Source organism: Prionailurus bengalensis, chromosome C2 (assembly GCF_016509475.1).
Source record: "Prionailurus bengalensis isolate Pbe53 chromosome C2, Fcat_Pben_1.1_paternal_pri, whole genome shotgun sequence".
In the NCBI taxonomy this organism is placed as follows: domain Eukaryota; kingdom Metazoa; phylum Chordata; class Mammalia; order Carnivora; family Felidae; genus Prionailurus; species Prionailurus bengalensis.
In genome coordinates this window covers 151607912-151629189 of record NC_057350.1, presented here as the reverse complement: position 1 = coordinate 151629189, position 21278 = coordinate 151607912, and the positions used below count along the sequence as shown (strand labels likewise).

Genomic DNA, 21278 nt, shown 5'->3' with positions numbered 1-21278 from the left:
CTGATCCGCTGTCACTTTGGATGAGTTTTGCTTCTCTAGGATTTTATATAAACAACATATTGTATGTACTCTTACTTTTGGCCTGGTGTCTTTCACTCAGCATAATTATTTTGAGAGTCACCCATGTTGCATATGTGTTATATCAGTGGTTATTTTCTTTTCTTTCTTTCTTTCTTTCTTTCTTTCTTTCTTTCTTTCTTTCTTTCTTTCTTTCTTTCTTTCTTTCTCTCTCTCTCTTTCTCTCTTTCTCTCTTTCTTTTTCTGTCTTTTTCTGTCTCTCTTTCCCTCTCTCTTTCCCTCTTTAACTCTCCCCTTCTCCCTCCCTCCCTCCCTCTCCCTTCCTGCCTGCCTGCCTGCCTTCCTTCCTTCCTTCCTTCCTTCCTTCCTTCCTTCCTTCCTTCTTGGCAGTATTACATTATAGATATACAAAAATTTGTCCATTTATCTCTTGATGACCATTTGGGCTGTTTCCAGTTTTGGGTTATTATAAATAAAGCTGCTATGAACATTTGTGTTTTAAGTCTTTGTAATGACATATGCTTTTATTTCTCTTGGGTAAGTAAGAGTAGTGGAATGCCTGGGTCATAAGGTAAGTATATATTTACATTTTAAGCATCTTCAAAACTGTTGTGCAAAGAAGATGTATCATTTTATATCCCTGCCAGCATTGTATGAGACTTATATTTCCAGTCCATCTTTGGCTATGCTCAGTAGTGCCTTTTTTTTTTTAATTTTAGCTATTCTAATATAACTATAATTTAGCTATTCTAATATTTACATGTGCTTCTTTGCCTTCCATTATGTCTTAGGTCCAGTGTCCATATCTTTTGCTTGTGTTTTTATTATTGGGTTGTTTTCTTTCTTTTCTTTTCTCTTTTCTTTTCTTTTCTTTTCTTTTCTTTCCTTCCTCTTTCTTTCTCTTTCTTTCTTTCTTTTCTTTTCTTTCTTTCTTTCTTTCTTTTTTTTCTTTCTTTCTTTCCTTCCTTCCTTCCTTCCTTCCTTCCTTCCTTCCTTCTTTCTTTTCTTTTCTTTTCTTTTCTTTTCTTTTCTTTTCTTTTCTTTCCTTTCCTTTCCTTCCTCTTTCTTTCTCTTTCTTTCTTTCTTTTCTTTTCTTTTCTTTCTTTTCTTTCTTTCTTTCTTTCCTTCCTTCCTTCCTTCCTTCCTTCCTTCCTTCCTTCCTTCTTTCTTTTCTTTTCTTTTCTTTTCTTTTCTTTTCTTTTCTTTTTTCCTTTTCTTTTCTTTTCTTTTCCTTTTCTTTCTTTCTTTTTTACATTTACTTATTTTGAGAGAGAATGAGCACCCAAGCAGGGGAGGAGCAGAGAGGAAGAGAGAGAATCCCAAGCAGGCTCCGTGCTATCAACACAGACCCTGACATGGAGCTCAATCTCACGAATCCTGAGATCATGACCTGAGCTGAAATCAAGAGTCGGATGCTTAATTGCTTAATTGCTTAATCCAGATGCCCCTCAAAAATTCTTTGTTTTTTTGTTTGTTTATTTTGATGGAGAGAAAAAGTGTTAGCAGGGGAAGGGCAGAGAAAGGGAGAGAGAGAATCCCAGGCAGGTTCCTCACTCAGTGCAGAGCCTGCCTTGGAGCTCAATCCCATGAATGTGAGATCATGACCTGAGTCGAAATCAAGAGTCAGAGGCTTAACTGACTGAGCCACCCACGCACCCCTGGGTTGTTTTTATTGATTTTTGGGAGATCTTTTTTGGAGAGGAAAGGTCTTTATAGATTGTGGATACAAGTCCTTTTTCAGATATGTGATTTCTAAACATTTTCTCACAGCATGTGGCTTATCTTTTGATTCTCTTAAATCTTTTGAAGAGCAGAAGAGTTTAATATTGATGAGGTCCAATATATTAGTTTGTTCTTTTATGGATTATGCTTTTAGTGTCATATTTAAGAAATCTTTGCCTTACCCAAGTTTACAAAGATTCCCCCCCCCCCATTTTCCTTCTAGAAGTTTTATATATTTATTTAGAAAGAGCGTGTGTGTGTGTGTGTGTGTGTGTGTGTGTGTGTGTGTGTGTGAAGGGCAGAGAGAGACAGAGAGATAATCCCAAGCAGGCTCCTTCCTGTGGAGCCTGGTGCAGGGCAGGGCTTGATCCCGCAAACTGTGCGATCCTGACATGAGCTGAAATCCAGAGTTGGATGCTTAACTGAGCCACCCAGGTGCCCTTCCCTATAGAAACATCATAGGTTTTATGTTTAGTTCTATCTTCAAACATTTTTTTATTAAAAAGAAATTTTTTTTTTCTAGAAAGACAGTGGCACGAGCAGGGGAGAGAGAGCAGAGGGAGAGAAACTTAAGTGGGGCTCAATCTCATGACCCTGGGATCACAATCTAAGCCAAAATCAAGAGTTGGATGCTTAACTGAGCCACCCAAGTGCCCCTATTACTGTAGGTTTTCTAAGTGTCAAAGTCATACAGTGTCGGTCGTCCTATTTGTATTTTGCCAAAGTTGTTTTGGCCATTCTAGGTCCTTTGCATTTCGTGGATTTTAGAATGTTTGTCAGTTTCTACAAAACATATCCTGGGATTTTGATTGAGATTGTATGGAGTCTATAAATCAATTGTGGGGGAGAATTCTCATCTTTATATAGTCTTTCGACTCAAAAACATGGTAAATCTCTCCATTTATTTGGATCTTTATTTCAGCAGTGTTTTGTAATTTTTACTATATAGGTTTTCACACCTTTTTCAGATTTGTCTATCATTTTTTGATGCTATTACGATAGTAAATTTCCAAATGTTCATTGATGATATAGAGAGATGTAACTGATTTTTGTGTTTTGACCTTGTATCATGCCACCCTGCACGACTCAGTTATTCTGATAACATTTTTAAAAAAAATTCTGTAGGATTTTCTAACATTGAAAATCATGTTCATAAATAACCATTTTACTTTTTTCCAATTCTGGGTTTCTTTTTATTCTTGCCCTATTGCTCTGGCTAGTGGCTGGGGATGGTGTGTGTGGGTAGAACCAGTCCCTGTGGCATTGGCCAGGTGAGGGACATCCAGTTCCAGACTTTTAACTTTGCTGAGGCATGAGCAGACTCCCTGGTAGCTGTAAGCGCCCATCTCTCCGGGTTCACCTTGCTGCCTAGCTGCCGGCATGTCAGCACTGCCTGTATTCCGCCCCTCTGGTAAGGCTGTTCTGGGAAGGAATGGGACCCCTGTTGCTCGCTCCCAGTTTTCTTCTCTGGTTGCCCAGGATTCCAGTTATTCTCATAACTTGGGGATTTTTACTTGGGTCTACTGAAGCTTCCTCATTATTCTCCCTACACTGTAATACCAGATAGAGGAACTCCATGTCCAATATTGTCCCCGTTCAAGCTAGATCTAATTTTTTAAAAAAATGTTTTAATGGTTTGTTTTTTGTTTTTTGTGTTTTTTAAATTTTTTTTTCAACGTTTATTTATTTTTGGGACAGAGAGAGACAGAGCATGAATGGGGGAGGGGCAGAGAGAGAGGGAGACACAGAATCAGAAACAGGCTCCAGGCTCTGAGCCATCAGCCCAGAGCCTGACGCGGGGCTCGAACTCCCAGACCGCGAGATCGTGACCTGGCTGAAGTCGGACGCTTAGCCGACTGCGCCACCCAGGCGCCCCTTAATGTTTATTTTTGAGAGAGGGAGACACAGAATCCAAAGCAGGATCCAGGCTCTGAGCTGTCAGCAAAGAACCCGACGCAGGGCTCGAACCCATGAACCATGAGATCATGACCTGAGCCGAAGTTGGATGCCTAACTGGCTGAGCCACCCAAGTGCCCCAAGCTAGATCCAATTGTAGTAACTGGCTAATACTTTTTAAGGGTCTGTGATGTAGGGTGTGTGTGCGTGTGTGTGTGTATGCATGCACCTATATATGTGTACCCATCTCTAGATTCATGGTCGATGTTCATTTTGGTAGGTTTAGAGAAGGGACAGTGTGAAAATAGAAGTCTTCGTGCTATTGTTCCTGGAAACCTAATTAATTTAAAACAGTTCTACATAAGCTTTACAATAAAAATACCATAAGTTTTGTAAAATACATGGTTTCTTTGATGGGCCAAATCTCAGGGTTAGGCAGCCTCCATGTGATTCTAATCCTTGCATCCATGCCCTTATGCATCTCATCTAATAATGTATTATGACTGGCCTGTATTGGTAGTATATTGAGGTGATGACTTCCAAAGTGAGGTCATAACACTAGCTGGCCTTGGCCTTGTTTATTTTTAATTTTATTTAAAAGAAAAATATATATATATATATATATATATTTTTTTTTTTTTTAAGTAAACACTACACCTAGTGTTGGGGCTCAAACTTATGACCCTGAGATCAAGAGTTGCATGCTCCATCCACCGACTGAGCCGGCCAGGTGCCTGTGGCCTTGGCCTTTTGGACTGTGTACCTTAGGTGGAACCTTGTAGCCATGTGGTGAGGACACCCAGCTGAGTGCAGAAGCCTATATGGGAAGGGACTGAAGCTTCATACCAAGAGCCGGTATGAATCTGCCAGTCACGTAAGGGAGCCATCACGGAGGCAGAGCCTCCAGGCTCAGTCAAGCTTTCAGGTGAGTGCAGCCCCAAGTGACCCCCGAATGGAACTTTATGAGAGATCCCAAGCTGTTACCTTCCAGCCAAACCACTCCTGAATTCCTGGTGCACAGACACTTTGAGAAATACTGTGTATGGCTTCCAGCCACAGAGTTTTGGGGGGTAGATATCTATTGTACTTTCCGGGGCGGCACTTCCTGATGCTATAGTTGGTCAGTAACAGCCTAATTCCTGTGGAAGTGTGCCAGCACTCAGCCGGCCTTAAGGGTTAACTTGCTTCAAGTTAACACTCCTTCCTTGCTGACCTCAGGCCCTTGGTCTGTAACAGAGCTAATTTACTTTGAGATTTGCTGACCACTGGCCCTGAGGACTGAAGAACCAAACCTGCCCAGGCCCCAGAGGCCAGCAACTCTGTTTGAAGCCACCTCGGCTTTCTGAGGAGTCCAGCAATTTTTTTTTAGGTCACACAAATGATTTTACCAACCTCCCTTTGTATCTGTAGACCTTGCCCTCCTTTGCGGAAAGAATAGAGCACTCCAGCGCATCGCGAGACAAGAACCAGACCCCCACGCGCAACCCTTGAGCACTGAAAATGTTTGTAGCAGGCATCTCCAAGTCAGCACGTGATCAAGAAATGCTAGAGGCCACTGCACTCCCTTCGCTGATTACCCCAAACCTCTTAAAGACCCCCTGGGCCAGGCAGAAACCTGGGTTTGGGGACAAGAGCCTGCCTTCTTCCCAGATTGCGGGCCTTCTGAAAAAAAGCTCACATTCCTTTCCTCCAGACAACAGGCAGCCCAACTTGGGTTTGGTAACAAAAGGAGCGGAAAGTCCTGTGATAGAGCCAGACATCCAGGATCCTTCTATTTCCTAGCAGTGGGAGGCCAACTCCCGCCAGTGGGAGGCGGCGCGTGTCAGAAAATGTGCTCAACACAAACATCAAAGTAAAGGTCTGTTGACTTTGGGAACCGTAGTGGTCACTGGCGTAAGGCTACCCAGTGATTTCAAAAGCTTGGTCATTGTATTAAGGGCACTGATTGGCCGACGTTCACGGGTGTTTGCCACCGATTGGCTCATGGTTAGAAGCTTGGGCTGCCATTGATTTGCTAACTTTCAGCAGCAACGGGGAACCACCCAAGCGAGGCAGTCATTGGATGATTTGCAGAGCATGTGCACTGAACCAAAATTATGCAGATTAACGGTAATTACTTGGGTATGAAAAACGTAATTTTAATCTGTTAATTCTCAATTCTTTTAACTTCACTAAGCCAAACCTGCAGGAGAGACTATTTGTGGAAGGTATGATTTTTTTTTTCCAGCCAATGTTTACATTGAAATTATGTAAGTGCCAGTTACTGGGTGATAAACATAGCTCTAAACTCCAGATTTGTTGGTAAATTTGGAGAAGCTAAGCAGAAGGCATTTAAGCCAACACAGAAGAACATCATTTAATATCGGACATGCCCTGTATACAGAGGATGCCTGGCAACCTTAGTCACCATTATTTTGGTAGTTAAATGAGTCTGTCCTAAAAGGCACCCCCACACGTGCAGGCCCAGGAAGAGAGAGGGCTTTAAACGGGAGGATGGAAACCATAGTCTTCCTAAGGGCGGCCCAGCTTGGGCCTTTAAGAGGGGACACCCGGAGCCAGCCTCCCCATACCATCACAGCCCAGGTGAGCCTCGGAGTAAAGCCGGCCGACAACTGCCGGGCATTCCGTTAACTGGGACCCCACGTGGACCTAGAGGCGGCACCGGAGCCGCGCGGCCCACGAGCGAGGAGGACGTTAATGCGGTTGCGGCGGGAGTAAGACCCAGGCAAAGAACGCTCCGGCCGCGGCCAGCCCGCAGCCCCGCCTCTTCCGCGGGGCGGGGCGGGGCGGGGCGAGTCACGTGGGCCGGGCCGCGGAGACCACCGAGATGGGCTGCCTCCGCGAGGCCTAGAGCGGCCCTGGGCGCTCGCGCCCACTTCCGCGTCGGCTTGCAGCTGCCAGCTTTTCCGTGTTCCGAGGGGGAGAGCGTGGGCTCCGGCGAGTTCTACGTGCCAGGTCCGCCCGGCCCCGGCTTAATCGCTTTTCCTGGCGGCTCGTCAGCGTCCCCCTCCCCTAAAGTCGGGCCCGGTGTCGGCTCACCCCGCTCCCTGATGCGGAACTCCGGCGTCCGGGCCTCGCAGAAGCCGCCCGAGGTGGCTGCGCGGCCTTCTAGAGCCCTGGTCCAGCCCCCTGCCCACCGAAGCGTGATCCTCTTTTCTGTCCCAAAGAATTTGGCCCAACAGCCTCCCGCGCCCTCTACTGACGTTTCTGTTTGGGGGTCTCTGATTCCCTGGGCGGAGATCCCGGTCGGGTCTCCGGTCAGCATCAGCCACTGGAACACCGAGTATTTATTTTACTGTTAATCCGCATCTTGCCATCTCTGTCCCTTCTCCTCTCCATCGGCTCCGCTTTAGGGGCAACGTCATGGTTCCTGTAAGCGCGCTTTTAGGTTTGTTCAGACCGAACACCGTAGGGATAGGATTCGTCTTGGATCCCTCAGTCCATTTCGTGTGAATGGTCTCAGGAACGTTCATGGACTGAGCAGGCAGATGGAGAATTGTCCTGAGGACCAGAGCAATTCATGAGGTTGTTGAGGCCATCGGCCACAAGGGGGTCTGATAGAGTCTCCTACCAGTGCTGGAAATGAGACTGGGAAGGCTGTAGGCCGCTGTGGGTGTTGCAGGACAGGGTCCATTGCACTCATGGCTCTTCTTCTCTTAGCTCCTAAGGTTCTTGCTTTTCCAAATCAAGAAGACAGTGCTCGAAACCAGGGGACATCAGCCATGCACCAAACAACTTGGCCTCAGGTGAGCTGAGCTTCTTTCAGTCTTTTAAAATCACATTAGCTGTCCGGTATTCAGGAAGGGACCGAGAAGGTCCGACTTGGCCACGCTATGATTTCCTCCTTAAATTTATCTCCACCGCTCTGGCTGTAAATAGTGGTGGAGGAAATCAGAGTTTTGTGTATGAGTGATGAGTTTGGATTGTGTAGGGTTAAGTGGAAAAAGAGGCACCCAAGCGAAGAAGTTCTCTCTGAAGGTGGAAATCCAGGTCATGTGGTGCACATAAAGCTTGCCTGCTGACATCCAAGAAATTCTCTATTGAAAAGATTGTCCCACAGACCGTAGAGGTATCCCAGAGAAACCAGCATTGTTCCTTCCATAGGCACTTTATAAATGCTAGGGGCACAATATTGGATAACACAGACAAGTTTCCTTTTCTCAGAAGATACTGCTGGCAAAATAGACCGTCTTTAAATCAGTAATTACATGTCACTAAAGTACGGTGCTTCGAAAGTGTAGTCTACATCACCTGGGAAGTCATTAGAATCGCAAATTCTCACGCCCCTGCCCTAGACCCAGGATCAGACTGCAGAGGAGGGTGAGTGGGGCCAGGAATCTGTTGTAACAAGCTCTTCAGGTGATTCCTATGCACTACCTTTTCTAATTTGAGGAACCCCAAAGAAGCTCCCTCTCAAGGTAATAGTCAGGGAAGCCCTCATGGAGGAGGTAACATGAGGTTGAGATCTCAAGGATGAGATGGAAACGGTTTTGGAAACTACTGAGGAGACAGCTGAAGAGGAGCTTTCTGGAGAAAAGAATGGCAAAAGCCCTGAAGTCAGGGAGAAAGCTGGGTGTACTCTAGAAACAGGGAGAGATCAGAGAAAGTAGTTCACTGAGGCTGGAGAGGTAGGCTCATCTGTAAAGACTTTGGTTTTTATTCTGAATTCAGTGGGAAGGCACTAAAGGATTTTAAGCAGGGTAGGTGAGATGGTTGGATTTATTTATTAAAAAGATTTTCCAGGGGTTGGATTTATTTATTAAAAAGATTTTCCAGGGGCAGTTGGCTGGCTCAGTCGGTTGAGCATGCAACCCTTGATTTTCAGGGTTGTGAGTTCAAAACCCCATGTTGATTACTTAAAAAAAATTTTTTTTTTTTTTTTCCCCAGTACTATTGGTGAGTTGGTTGTAGAAGGGTATGAATCAGTTAGAAGCATACTGTAGTCTGGGATGCCTGGGTGGCTCGGTCAGTTAAGCATCCGACTCTTGTTTTCTGCTTAGCTCATGATCCCCTGGTTTGTGAGATCAAGCCTGCACCGGGCTCTGCCCTGATAGTGCAGAGCCTGCTTGGGATTCTCTCTCTCCCTTTCTCTCTCTGCCCCTCCCCTGCTCATGCTCTGTCTCTCTCTCTTTCAAAATTAAAAAAAAAAAAAAAAAAAAAGCATATTGTATTCCAGATAAGAGATAAATATTGTCTTTTTTTTTTAAATAGACTTTATTTTTAGAGAAGTTTTGGGTTTATAGTAAAATGGACTGGAAAGCACAGAGAGTTTCTATATACCCCTTGCCTCCATAGATGCATAGGATAGCTCGTTATCTTTAAATATGTATATAGATCGATAGATAGATTGATTGATTGCTTAAGTAAACTCTGCCCCCAATGTGGGGCTCAAACTCATGACCTCAAGATCAAGAGTTGCATGCTCTACTGACTGAGCCAGCCACGCTCCCTTAAGAAATTTTTTTGAGTGTAAATTGACACACAGTGTCACCTTAATTGAAGTGTACAACATAGTGATTTGACAAGTTGATACATTATGCTATCCCCACCACAAGCATAATTACCATCTGTCACCATGTAACATTGTTACAGTGTCATACACTATATTCATTATGCTGTATCTCTTATTCCTGTGACTTATTCATTCCATAAATGCAAGACTGTATCTCCCACTCTCCCCTCACCCATTTTGTCCAACTCCCCATCTCTGCAACCATTAGTTCTCTGTATTTATAGATCTGATTCTTTTTATCATTTTTTTAGATTCCACATATGAGTGAAATCATATAGCATTTGTCTTTCTCAGTCTGATTTATTTCACTTAGCATAATACCCTCTGTCTCCATTCATGTTGTTTCAGATGGCACCATCTCATCTGTTTTTATGTCTGCATAATATTTCAGTGTGTGTACATGTGTGTGTGTGTATCTCACATCTTCCTTATCTGTTTGTCTATTGATGGACACTTAGGTTGCTTCCATATTGTGGCTATTTAAATAATGCTGCCGTAACATAGGGGTTCCCCAATTTTTTTTTGAATTAGTGTTACTGTTTCCTTTGGGTAAATACCAGTACTGAAATTATTAGATCATATGGTATTCTATTTTTATTTTTTGAGGAACTTCCATATTGTTTTCCACAGTGGCTGCACCCAGTGCACAAGAGTTCCTTTTTCTCCATATCCTCGCCAACACTTGTTATTTCTTATCCTTTTGGTTTTTTTTTTTTTAAATTTTTTTTTCAACGTTTATTTATTTTTTGGGACAGAGAGAGACAGAGCATGAACAGGGGAGGGGCAGAGAGAGAGGGAGACACAGAATGGGAAACAGGCTCCAGGCTCTGAGCCATCAGCCCAGAGCCCGACGCGGGGCTCGAACTCCCGGACCGCGAGATCGTGACCTGGCTGAAGTCGGACGCTTAACCGACTGCGCCACCCAGGCGCCCCTCTTATCCTTTTGGTTTTAGCCATTCTCACATATGTAAGGTGATATCTCATTGTGGTTTCGATTTGCAGATCCTGATGATGAGTAATGTTTTTGTTTTTTGTTTTTTGTTTTTTGTTTTTTAATTTTTAATTTTTATTTATTTTTGAGAGAGAGAGACAAAGCACGAACAGGGGAGGGGCAGAGAGAGAGGGAGACACAGAATCCAAAGCAGGCTCCAGGCTCTGAGCTGTCAGCACAGAGCCCAACGCAGGGCTTGAACCCATGAACCATGAGATCATGGCCTGAGCTGAAGTTGGACGCTCAACCGAGGGAGCCACCCAGGCGCCCCTGATGAGTAATGTTGAGCATCTTTTCATGTGTCTGTTGGCTCTCTGTAGGTGGTCTTTGGAGAAATGTCTATTCAGGTCCTCTGCCCATTTTTTTTTTTTAATTTTTTTTTCAACGTTTTTATTTATTTTTGGGACAGAGAGAGACAGAGCATGAATGGGGGAGGGGCAGAGAGAGAGGGAGACACAGAATCGGAAACAGGCTCCAGGCTCTGAGCCATCAGCCCAGAGCCTGACGCGGGGCTCGAACTCACAGACCGCGAGATCGTGACCTGGCTGAAGTCGGATGCTTAACCGACGGCGCCACCCAGGCGCCCCGGTCCTCTGCCCATTTTTTAATCAGATTTTTTTTTTTTTCTTTTTTGGTGTTGAGTTGTATAAGTTCTTTATATATTTTGGATATTAACCTTTCAATGGATATATCATTTGTAAATATCTTCTCCCGTTCAATAGGTCGTCTTTTTGTTTTGTTGATGGTTTTCTTTGCTGTGCAAAAGCTTTTTATTTTGGTGTAGTCCCAGTAGTTTATTTTTGTTTTTGTTTCCCTTAGAAGACACATCTAGAAAAATGTTGCTGTGGCTGATGTCAGAGAAATTACTGCCTGTGTTCTCTTCAAGGGCTTTTATGGTTTCAGGTCTCTCATTTAGGTCTTTAATCCAGCCTGAATTCATTGAAGATACTATCTTTTCACCATTGTATACTCTTGCCTCCTTTGTTACAGATTAATTAATATAACTGTGGATTTATTTCTGGACTCTATTCTCCATTGGTCTATGTGTCTGTTTTGTACCAGTACCATACTGTTTTGATTACTACAACTTTGTAGTGTATCTTGAAATCTGGAATTGTGATACCTTCAGCTTTGTGTTTCTTTCTCAGGATTGCTTTGGCTATTCTTAGCCTCCTCATAATCAACATTGCCCCACCAGAGTGGTACTTCTGTTACAATGATGAACATACCTTGACACATCACAGTCACCCAAAGTCCACAGTTTACATTAGGGTTCACTCTTGGTGCAGAACATTCCATGGGTTAAAAATGTATGACATGTATCCATCATTATAGTATCATACAGGGTAGTTTCAAGGTTCTAAGAATCCTCTGTGCTGTACCTGTTCATCCCTATCTCCCTGGCAACCATTGATCTTTTTACTGTCTCCATAGTTTTGTCTTTGCCAGAATGTTATGTAGTTGGAATCCTACAGTATGTAGCTTTCACAGATTGGTTTCTTTCACTTCGTTATATGCATTTAAGTTTCTTCTATGACTTTTCAGGGCTTGATAGCATTATTCTTTTTAGTGCTGAATAACATCCCATAGCCTGGATGTACTACGTTTTATCCATTTGCCTACTGAAGGACATCTTGATTGCCTCCAAGTTTTGACAGTTGTGACTAAAGCTGCTGTAAACGTCTGTGTGCAGATAGAAGTTTTCACCTCATTTGGGAAGATCCCCAGGAGCATGATTGCTGGATCATATGGCAAGAGCATGTTTAGTTTTGTAAGAAACTGCCAAACTGCCTTCCAAAGCGTCTGTACCATTTTGCACTCCCACCAGCCGTGAATGAGAGTTCCTTTTGCTCCCCGTCCTCTCCAGCATTTGGTGTTTTCAGTGTTCTAGATTTTGGCCGTTGCTGTAGGTGTCTAATGGTATCTCAGTGTTTTAATGCACATTTTCCTGTTGACATATGAGGTAGAGCATCTCTTCATATACCTCTGTGCCATCTGTATATCTCTGCGAGGTGTCTCTTCTGGTCTCTTGCACATTTTGTAATGGGGTTGTTTGTTAACCTTTGAGATTTAAGAGTTGTTTGTATACTTTTGGCCTTTTCAACTATTTTCTCCCTGTCGGACTATTTTCTCACTTTCTTATAGCATTACCCTATTTTTTCTTTCATTTTTTTTTTTTTTTTATCTTTCTAAAGTTTATCTATTTTGGGAGGGAGAAGGAGAGTGTGAGTTGGGGAGGGGCAGAGGGAGAGCAAGAGAATCCCAAGTAGGCTCACATTGTCAAGGCAGAGCCTGACACGCTGCTCAATCCAAGAACCATGAGATCATGACCTGAGCTGAAATCAAGAGTCGTACGCTTAACTGACTGAGCCACTCAGGTTCCCCTTTCTTTCAGTGTTTAAAAGGAAGATTTGAGTGCCTGGGTGGCTCAGTTGGTTAAACGTCCGACTCTCGGTTTGGGCTCAGGTCATGATCTTAAAGTTTTGTGAGTTCAAGCCCCGTGTCAGGCTCTGCACTAACAGTGTGGAGCCTGCTTGGGATTCTCTCTCTCTCTCTCTCTCTCTCTCTCTCTCTCTGTCTCTCTCTGCGCCGCCCCCGCTCCCCCGCTCATGCTGTCTCTCTCGAAATAAATAAACACACTTGAAAAAAAAAGAAAAGGAAATCACAGTACAATAAAAGATCTAAATCAAGGTCTCAGAATTTCGTATAAACACTAAGACAGAAATCCAAAAGTATCGGTATTGCATCTCAGATTTTCCCCATTAATTTAAAAACTTAAATTTACAAGCCTAAGAAGTCATTAAATGAAACTAGAATTAACAAACATGCCGGATGCTTCCCTTTTAGCTGTAGACACAGCTCCCATATTGAGTTTTACCGAAAAAACCACGTCTTTAAATGTGTATCCAGGGTTCAGTGTAATGTGGTAAAAAAGCAACATTGAATAGAATTTGACTGTATCAACCTAAGTACACTTACTGCTGATGTACATCCTACAGTGCAACTGGGAAAAGCTGAAAATTGTTTACCAGTGATAGTTTAACTCAGTTGTTCTTTGATGAATGTTTGGCTTCGAAAGAGGAAGCATAAATCTGAGGTATTGGCTTTTTAACGTAAGGTTTAATTCCTGCTCATCTTTTCTTTTGAAACTTCTTTTCTTCAAAATGTTTTGGGTAGTCTTCTGCATTTACTTTTCCAGATGACTTTATTCTTATTATTATTAAAAAAAATTTTTTTTTTTTTTAACATTTATTTATTTTTGAGAGACAGAGAGAGACAGAGAATGAACAGGAGGAGGGGCAGAGAGACAGAGAGACACAGAATCCGAAGCAGGCTCCGGGCTCCGTGCTGTCAGCACAGAGCCCAGTGCGGGGCCCGAACCCACAGACCGGGAGATCATGACCTGAGCCGAAGTTGGATGCCCAACTCACCAAGCCACCCAGGTGCCCCTATTCTTATTATTTTTAAAATTAGGCTCTACGCCCAGCATGGGGCTTGAACTCACAGCCCTGAGGTCAAGAGTCACACGCTCTGTGAACTGTGCCACATAGGTGTCCCTCAGATGACTTTAAATGACCTCTTTTCTCTGCACAGATGTCATTGATTTTTTTTGGTGGGGGAGTGGATGTTATTGAATTCCTAGGCACAATTGGACATAATTGTCCAATTAATTAATTATTGGACATAATTGACTTGTTCATAAATTTGATTCTTCCCCTTTGGAAACACTGTTTCTCCTTTACTTACTTTCAGTTCTCTTTATCTTGGTCTTGCACATTTTTGTTAGGTCTAATCTTAGCCATTTGTATATGAATGGCATCTTATGTTCTTCCATTTTATCTTCTTCTTCTTCTTTTTCTAAGGATTTTATTTTTAAATAATCTGTATATCCATCACGGGGCTTGAACTCACAGCCCTGAGATCAAGAGTCACATGCTCCTCTGACTGAGCCAGCCAGCTGGCCACCATTTTATCTTCTAATTGCTAAGGTATTTAGGAAAACCAGTGATTCTGGTTTACTTATCCTATCCCTAGATAACTTAATGAGTTATTTTGTCAGTTCTAAATATTTACCATTTGTGGGGCACCTGGTTGGCTCAGTCGCTTAAGCCTCCAACTTTGGCTCAGGTCACGATCTCGCAGTTTGTGGGCAGCTCATGGTAAGGTATCCGTCCACTTTACAGGAAATGCTCTGGCATTTTACTTATGGTGGTATTTGCTGCTGTTTCCTGACCCTCTTCATAAGTTTAAAAAATTTTATTTACGGTCAAACCATTTTTGAAATTCTTTTAGCAAATTCATATTAAGCATCCAGTATCTGCCAGGCACTGTGCTGTGTATTAGCGAGCCGGTGATGAGCAAAACAGAGTCCTTGCCTCATGGACCTCCGTTCTGCTGGAGAGGGATCGATCATGAACAATATAGTTTGTTGGGTGATGAGAAAGGCTGTGGAGAAAAATAAGGTGAGGTACATAGGGGCCATCCACAGGAGGAAGAAAAAACGTATATGTAACCCAACTACCTTAAAGCAGTATGTTTTCCTCTAATTCTAGGCAGGTCCCCCCCCTCCCCCCCCCATATTCTGGAACCCTGGGATTATGTGGTAGGAGCTGGAGAGGACAGGGGGGAGGAAGAGATTGGTGGTGCCAGGCTGGGAGGAGGAAGTTGTGGGACGAGCCCTGGAGGCGTTAGGAGGTGAGGTTTGACTTGCCGTAAGTGGAGGTGAACTTCGGTTCACCTGCGAGCCTGTGCTTGCTGTCCTCAGAGGCCTTCCCGCCTCGGTGAGCGTGACTACTTCAGGCCATCATGGTTCTGCCTAGTGGGGGGATTTGGGGCTTGGATTTGGGGGGCCCTTCGGACCTCGTCCTCGTCCAGTTTAAAGGCCAGCTCTTGCTTTGAAGAAGGTCCACATTTGTTGTTCTTTCAGTGTCTCCTTTTGAACCAGGTTCCCTCCTTCTGGTTGTTTTAAAAGGACACCCTCATAAGGACCCAGCGTAGAGTGGCCACCAAAGCAAGAGGGCCAGCATTCATCCTTGGGATGCGTTTCCTCCCGCTTCCTCCGAGAGCAGTTAGGGCTCCTTCCCTTCTCCCTGGCCCTGGCCCTGATGCCAGTGCAAGGCTGCTGCCCGGAGAGACGGTGGTGCACAGAGAGGGGCTTCGCTGAGCCGCCCGGGGGAGGCGTTCCTGTTTTTGGTGGCTGAAAGAGCAAAGCTGACTGCATAGGGTCCCGCATGTCTCCCTGGAGGCGGATTCGAGGCGAGAGGGCACAGAAGTCACGAAACCTCCTCCAACGTGGGAGTCTGGTTTCTGTGGTCCCTACACCCCGACTGTGGAAGCAGAGAAAGGAGCCAGTGGCCACCATCAGGGACGGCCCTCGGGCTCTCTGGGAGATTCAGAGGCTCTGGCTCGCAGGGTGGCATGCGGGGTTTGGAAATAGCCGACCCCTCCGTCCACACTGGGGGAGGGAGGCCCCGTGGCTTGGTGGGAGCATGGTAGAGATGGGTAGACAGGCGCTGTTGGGAGTGAGGAGTTTGAGAAGCTGTTCTCCAAAGATGGGGCAGCACCCAGTAATGCTGAGGAGCAGGGGTGAGCCGTGTTTTAGGGGAGGCTCGTGAGCCCAGTACGGGAGGCAGCTCGGTGTGTGGGAAGAGCCCAGGTTTGCTGTTTGACCGTCCGATCTGGGCTGAAATCCCAGCTCAACCACTTCCTGGCTGTGTGGTGTTGGGCAGTCATTAATCTTTCTCAGCCTTCGTCTCATCATGTGAAAATGGGCTTAATAAATCCTGCCTCACATAGATGTTTTCAGATGAAGTGAAATACATGTTTTGAAAATACCCACCTAAGAGCCTGGTGCCTAGGGTCTTCATCAACAAGAATTGATGCCCTCATCCTTGGGGAGATGGTGGGGGCTGCAGGGGGAGGCAGAGAGCAGCTGTCTTGGCAGATGGGGATGGAGCTCGAGACTGGGGGATGAATCTTTCTCAGCGGGTTAGGGTTAGGGTTAGTGCTGACCTTCTCTGGAGACGGGGGGTTCAGAGAAGAGGCCGCAACAGGCAGGCTGCAGGTTGCCTTGGAGAGAGCTTTCTGACCAGCCAAGGGGGTATATAACATGCTGGAAATAGCTTTAAGGTGTGCCTCCTCTCGGCACTAGTCGGGATGGCAGGGAAGGCTGAGGAGACGCTGTGTGCAGGGAACAAAAGTGGGCTGAGCTTGTTTGGGTGGGTGGAGACAGGGTGAGTGGCAGCGGCCGGCAGGGGCCGGTGTGTACAGAAGCGGGTGGCAGGATTGTGGATACAAGAGGGTGGGAGGTACAGAGGGACGGAGTCAGGAACGTGGGGGTTGATGCCGTAAGCAGGCGGGGAGCCCCCACTGCCAGGCTGCGAGATTGGGAGGACAGTTTGGGCCCCCAGAGCCGTGCGGAGGGGAGAGTGTTGGGGTGCTCCCTTTGGAAGTGGAGCGGTGGCTGAGGGCTTGCCCCTGTGGGGTGCCGGGTGCTGTTCTCGGTAGAGCAGACCTTCCATGCGGCTCAGAGGTGCAGATCCTGGGAGGTCCACCGCCTCCCTGCAGCCCAGGTCCCTCTTCTGCCCCCACTTAGAGCTTGACCGGGGACACGTTGTTTCAGGAGCCGGTGACCTTTGAGGACGTGGCCGTGTACTTCACCCAGAATCAGTGGGCCAGCCTGGACCCCATGCAGAGGGCCCTGTACCGCGAGGTGATGCTGGAGAATTATACGAACATGGCTTCCCTGGGTAAGGCCCCTCTCTGTGGTCCTTTGTGATATTTCAACATCTTCCTCCAATGTTTTGGGGCTTTGAACTCCTGAGGTTAATTCTGCAGTCACAAGCTTCTGCAGATGTCGGGTGAAGAAATCCCTGGTGCCCTCACGTGTTGAAATCAGACTTCCCTATATGTCCCAGGGCAGGGTGTGGTTCTGGGCCCTGAGGGAAGGGACTCTTGTGTCCTAGGTGAGCCCTTGGTTCCTCTATGCTGCCAGTGTTCTGGGGATGTTGGTTTTCTGCCTATGGGGGAGTCTCCCAGGATATCAGCACCTGTGTTCTTCCTGAAGGCATCTCTTTGTTTAGGTCAGGGCGAGACTGCAGTTTCTCCCTGAGGAGAATCGCTGTCTCCTTGGCCTTACCTTGGAGCACAGTGTGGAGCCCTTCCGCAGAACCCCCGGGTAGCTCACTGGGCATTTCATTCTTCCTCCCCCTGCCCCCACCCCCCCAACCTGTTGTAGGGTGGGCCAAGAGAGATCTCAGGAAAACTCTGGAAGTCTCCCTTCGACTCTCAACTTGTTTGTCCTTTTTCTTGCTGGAGTAGCATTTCCATTCCCCAAACCTGTTCTGGTCTCCCACCTGGAGAGAGGGGAAGCGCCATGGGGCCCAGATCCCTGGGAAGCAGAGATTTTGAGAGGCATCTGTCCAGGTGAGTAAGAGGACCTAGCAGTTTCTGTTTTGCCTTCCCAGTTTATTTTACATTTTTTATTTGTTTTAAGTAGGCTCCACACCCAACATGGGACTTAAACTCATGACCCTAGGATCAAGAGTCAGAGGCTCCACGGACTGAGCCAACCAGGCACCCCTGCCTTCCCAGTTTATTGGAAATGGTTCTTCTGCAGCAGAGAACATGGCTCCCTGTTCTTTATAAGGCCCTACTCCACGCACTCTCTGACCTCTGCCCAGTTTCCAGCCCCAACCTGGGAAAACCAGTCCCTGGGAATGCATGGCCACTGACCTCCCACAGAAAATCCGTGACCCAGTAGCTCCTAAACCACTTCTTTTCTCACTTACCAATGGAAATACTTAATTGTATGCCAATTTTATGCCAAGAAGTAGATTTCAGCCATACTTTAAGGAAAGTATGATTCTGTGGGTCAAACTGAATTATTTGTGCCACGGCTGTGACTTCTGTTTTTAGGCCTTCAGCAATGAAAAAAAAAATGCCTTAACTTTCCTTTTTAGTATTTAAATCACCTGTAATTTGTGTAGGTCATGATCGTTAGGTCTGCATTATATTTGTCTCACATACAGCTGTAGAGGGAAAGGCAAGGACTGCTCCCAACCACTGCACCCAACACAAACACACCAACACACACACACCCACACCCACACACCCCCACCCAACACATACAGACTAAAATTTACCTGAGACCGCTCGCTGGTCCTGGGAGTTCTCGATTACTTGGATTTTCTTTGTTTTGGAAGGAAGCTTCCAGGCCTCGCTACTCTCATCTATGCTGTGATTTTGTAAACAGTGGTTCTTCTAGCAGAAATGCCCCTGTGGCCTACAGCTCTCCAGTTCAGTTTGTGTCCCCGTGCACTTTCTGAAAGAGTCTTTTGTCCCAGAATATTATGTGGAATATTTAAAAGTCACTGGGCCAGTATTTGGAATTTAGGGTGGCTTCCTGGCTTCCAGGTGGGACGTTGAGCTCCAGTGTTTTTGAGTTTGGTTTGCAGCCTGCTGGCCCTCTGGTCGTGTCTCCCTGGGAGCCCTGACTTCCTTCTCTCTTCGGCATCTCTCCCTCTCTCCCCTTCTCTTTTGAAACATTTCCATTTCTTGCTCATCTCTCTTACGTCTCCCATTCTGTTTCCTCTCTGTTCCCACCTGCTGCCTTCACCCTGTCCATTCTGGAAGCCCTCATCGTGCCCCTTTCACCTGCCTCAGTCCACTTCCCAGCCGTCCTCACAGGAGACACTTCCTGGTCCTTTTCCAGGGTCATCGCTCCTCCAGCCATACATCGTTGTTTTCCTTTTTCTCTCTTGTCCTCCCGTGTGGGTGCTTGTAGCCATTTCGCGAGAATATTTTTTAAAATCCCATTCCACAAGGGAACACAGGGAGCCCTGGATCCTCTTCCCCTTCCGGTGTGGTAACCAGGAACACCTGTGGTTTCTTTGGGCAGGTGGTGAGTCCCGGATCAAGAACGAAGAGCCGGCTGGAAAGCGGGAAGCCTCCGAAGAGGCAGAGTGGCACAGAATGCCAGGAGGAGGGCTTCTCAGAAACGTTTCCCAGCACTTTGACTTTAGAAGCAAGGCGACGTGGCAGACTTTCAGCCTGAATCCGAATCTGATACTTCGGGGGGGAATGAAGTTCTATGAGTGTAAAGAATGTGGGAAAATCTTCAGGTACAACTCAAAGCTGATTCGGCACCAGATGAGTCACACCGGGGAGAAGCCCTTCAAATGTAGGGAATGCGGCAAAGCCTTCAAGTCCAGCTATGACTGTACTGTCCATGAGAAAAACCACGTCGGAGAGGGGCCCTACGAGTGCAAGCAGTGCGGCAAAGGTTTGAGTTCCAACACGGCCTTGACGCAGCATCAGAGGATCCACACTGGGGAGAAGCCGTACGAGTGCAAGGAGTGTGGAAAGGCCTTCCGCAGGAGCGCAGCCTATCTCCAGCATCAGAGATTGCACACTGGGGAGAAACTCTATAAATGCAAAGAATGTTGGAAAGCTTTCGGCTGCAGGTCACTCTTTATCGTCCACCAGAGGATTCACACAGGGGAGAAGCCCTACCAGTGTAAGGAGTGTGGCAAGGCCTTCACTCAGAAGATAGCTTCCATCCAGCATCAGAGGGTCCACACCGGGGAGAAGCCCTACGAGTGCAAGGTGTGCGGGAAAGCGTTCAAATGGTATGGCAGTTTTGTCCAGCACCAGAAATTGCACCCGGTGGAGAAGAAGGCCGTCAAGGTTCTTGGGCCACCCCTGAGGAGTCCCCAGCGCCCCTCTCCAGCCCTATCTGCTGTTCCTCTCCAGGGCCCATGCTCTGCTCCAGCCGTGGCCGTGCCTTCACTGACCTTTCCACATGCTGTGCTCGTCCCTACCTCTGGGCCTTTGTTCATGCTACTGCCCGCGTCCGGAATGCCTTCCTCACCTGTCCAAATAGTGCGTGTCTTCCAGGGCCTTCCTCCCCCTGTGAAGCCTTCCCCAGTTATTCTGACCCCTTCCCCACACTCCTCGTGAGCTTTATCTCGGCATCCTTGAGGCTCTTAGGCCCAGCACATCTTCAGCCTCGCTTGTTTTGTTTGTTTTTTTTTTTTTTTTTCTCCGTTTACATGCATTACAGTTGTTTCAGCATAAACTCCATTATAATCTATATATATTGAAAGACTATGTTTGTAGATTTTTCCTCCGGTAGAGAGTGTAACCACTTGGCTTTTGCACTGGTCTCTCAGGCTTTCACAGTAATGGCTGGATCTGCACTGTGGGGGTGCTGATGTTGGAAGTGCTGGTAGGACACTTTGTTGCATTGGAGTGTCTGGGAGAGAGCCCCGCCCCCGCCCCCGCCCCCCTCCCGCACCCCCCCCCGCCCCCGCCCCCGCCCCCCTCCCGCACCCACCGCACCCCCCGCCCCCGCACCCCTTCCCCCCCCCCCCCCCCCGCCCTTGATCCCACCCCCGCTAGGTCATTGTGATTGGAGCCAGGCAGCCCCCGGGGAAGCCAGGAGGCTGCCAGGAACTTGGGGCAGGCTGGGAAGAGCGCTGGGATCTGCTTCCAGCAGCGGACTCAGAAATGAATGCAGATTGCTCAGCGGGCTAAGATGGTCCATTAACAGAACTGAGGTTATGTTGCCCTCCGCGCCGGTCATTGAGTGTCTCCTGTGTCTGTGCAAAAGGTCATGTGAAATAACCAGTGGAAAACAACAGTGTGTATGCAGTAATAGCGATCATTTATGTGACTGAGAGCAATCATGTCTTTAAACACAAAACTTTTTTTTTTTCCCCTGTAGTTTTGCTCTGGAGATCTAGCTGTTTCTTTTTAACTTTTCCTAAGTAAATATACACCAAGGTATTCGTCTTCGTTCCATGTGTTGTGTCCATTTTTCCCGGTGGGCATTCTGGTTTTCTGTTTGCAAGCTTTGGCTCCTGCGTTCTGTGTGCTCCAGATAGCATGAATTGTAAATATGAATTTGGCGAATTATGAAAGCAGTAGCATCAGTGTAAAGCCAACTTGGGGGAAATCTGAATAAGCCTCTAAAGTTATTTTTTAGACATAGAGGGAGCTGTGTGATGCGTCAGTGGCTAGGCTTATGTGATAGGTCAGCGAAGCAGGATTTTGGACTGCTCTTAGTTTGGGCCTTGATGGGGATCTTTTACAACGATGCAAAGGCCTGTACGAAGCAATTTCTGGAGAAAGAATTTG

At 46.4% G+C, this 21278-nt stretch overlaps 1 protein-coding gene across 7 annotated transcripts; it reads left to right on the top strand.

The window, feature by feature from the left end:
• The first annotated feature begins 5641 nt into the window (after positions 1-5641).
• ZNF621 (zinc finger protein 621) lies at positions 5642-20247 on the top strand. 7 transcript variants are annotated; one of them, XM_043595673.1, is made up of 5 exons: positions 5642-5745; positions 7297-7382; positions 16762-16888; positions 17460-17564; positions 19039-20247. In XM_043595673.1, the coding sequence occupies exons 1-5, from the start codon at positions 5733-5735 to the stop codon at positions 20097-20099; spliced, it is 1392 nt and encodes a 463-aa protein (XP_043451608.1). In that variant the 5' UTR covers positions 5642-5732; the 3' UTR covers positions 20100-20247. The 7 variants fall into 7 exon arrangements, with proteins under 7 accessions (XP_043451608.1, XP_043451611.1, XP_043451609.1 ...); XM_043595676.1 differs by having other exon boundaries at positions 5732-5843; XM_043595674.1 differs by lacking the exon at positions 5642-5745 and adding an exon at positions 6469-6591.
• The last annotated feature ends 1031 nt before the right edge of the window (positions 20248-21278 follow it).

Excerpts from the sequence above, each read along its gene's own strand:
- ZNF621 (XM_043595672.1), top strand. The coding sequence starts at position 7,000 with ATGGTTCCTGTAAGCGCGCTTTTAG. Across the intron at positions 7,025-7,296 it reads TCCTGTAAGCGCGCTTTTAG|CTCCTAAGGTTCTTGCTTTT; the intron begins GTTTGTTCAGAC and ends TTCTTCTCTTAG. Across the intron at positions 17,565-19,038 it reads TTTGAGAGGCATCTGTCCAG|GTGGTGAGTCCCGGATCAAG; the intron begins GTGAGTAAGAGG and ends TTCTTTGGGCAG.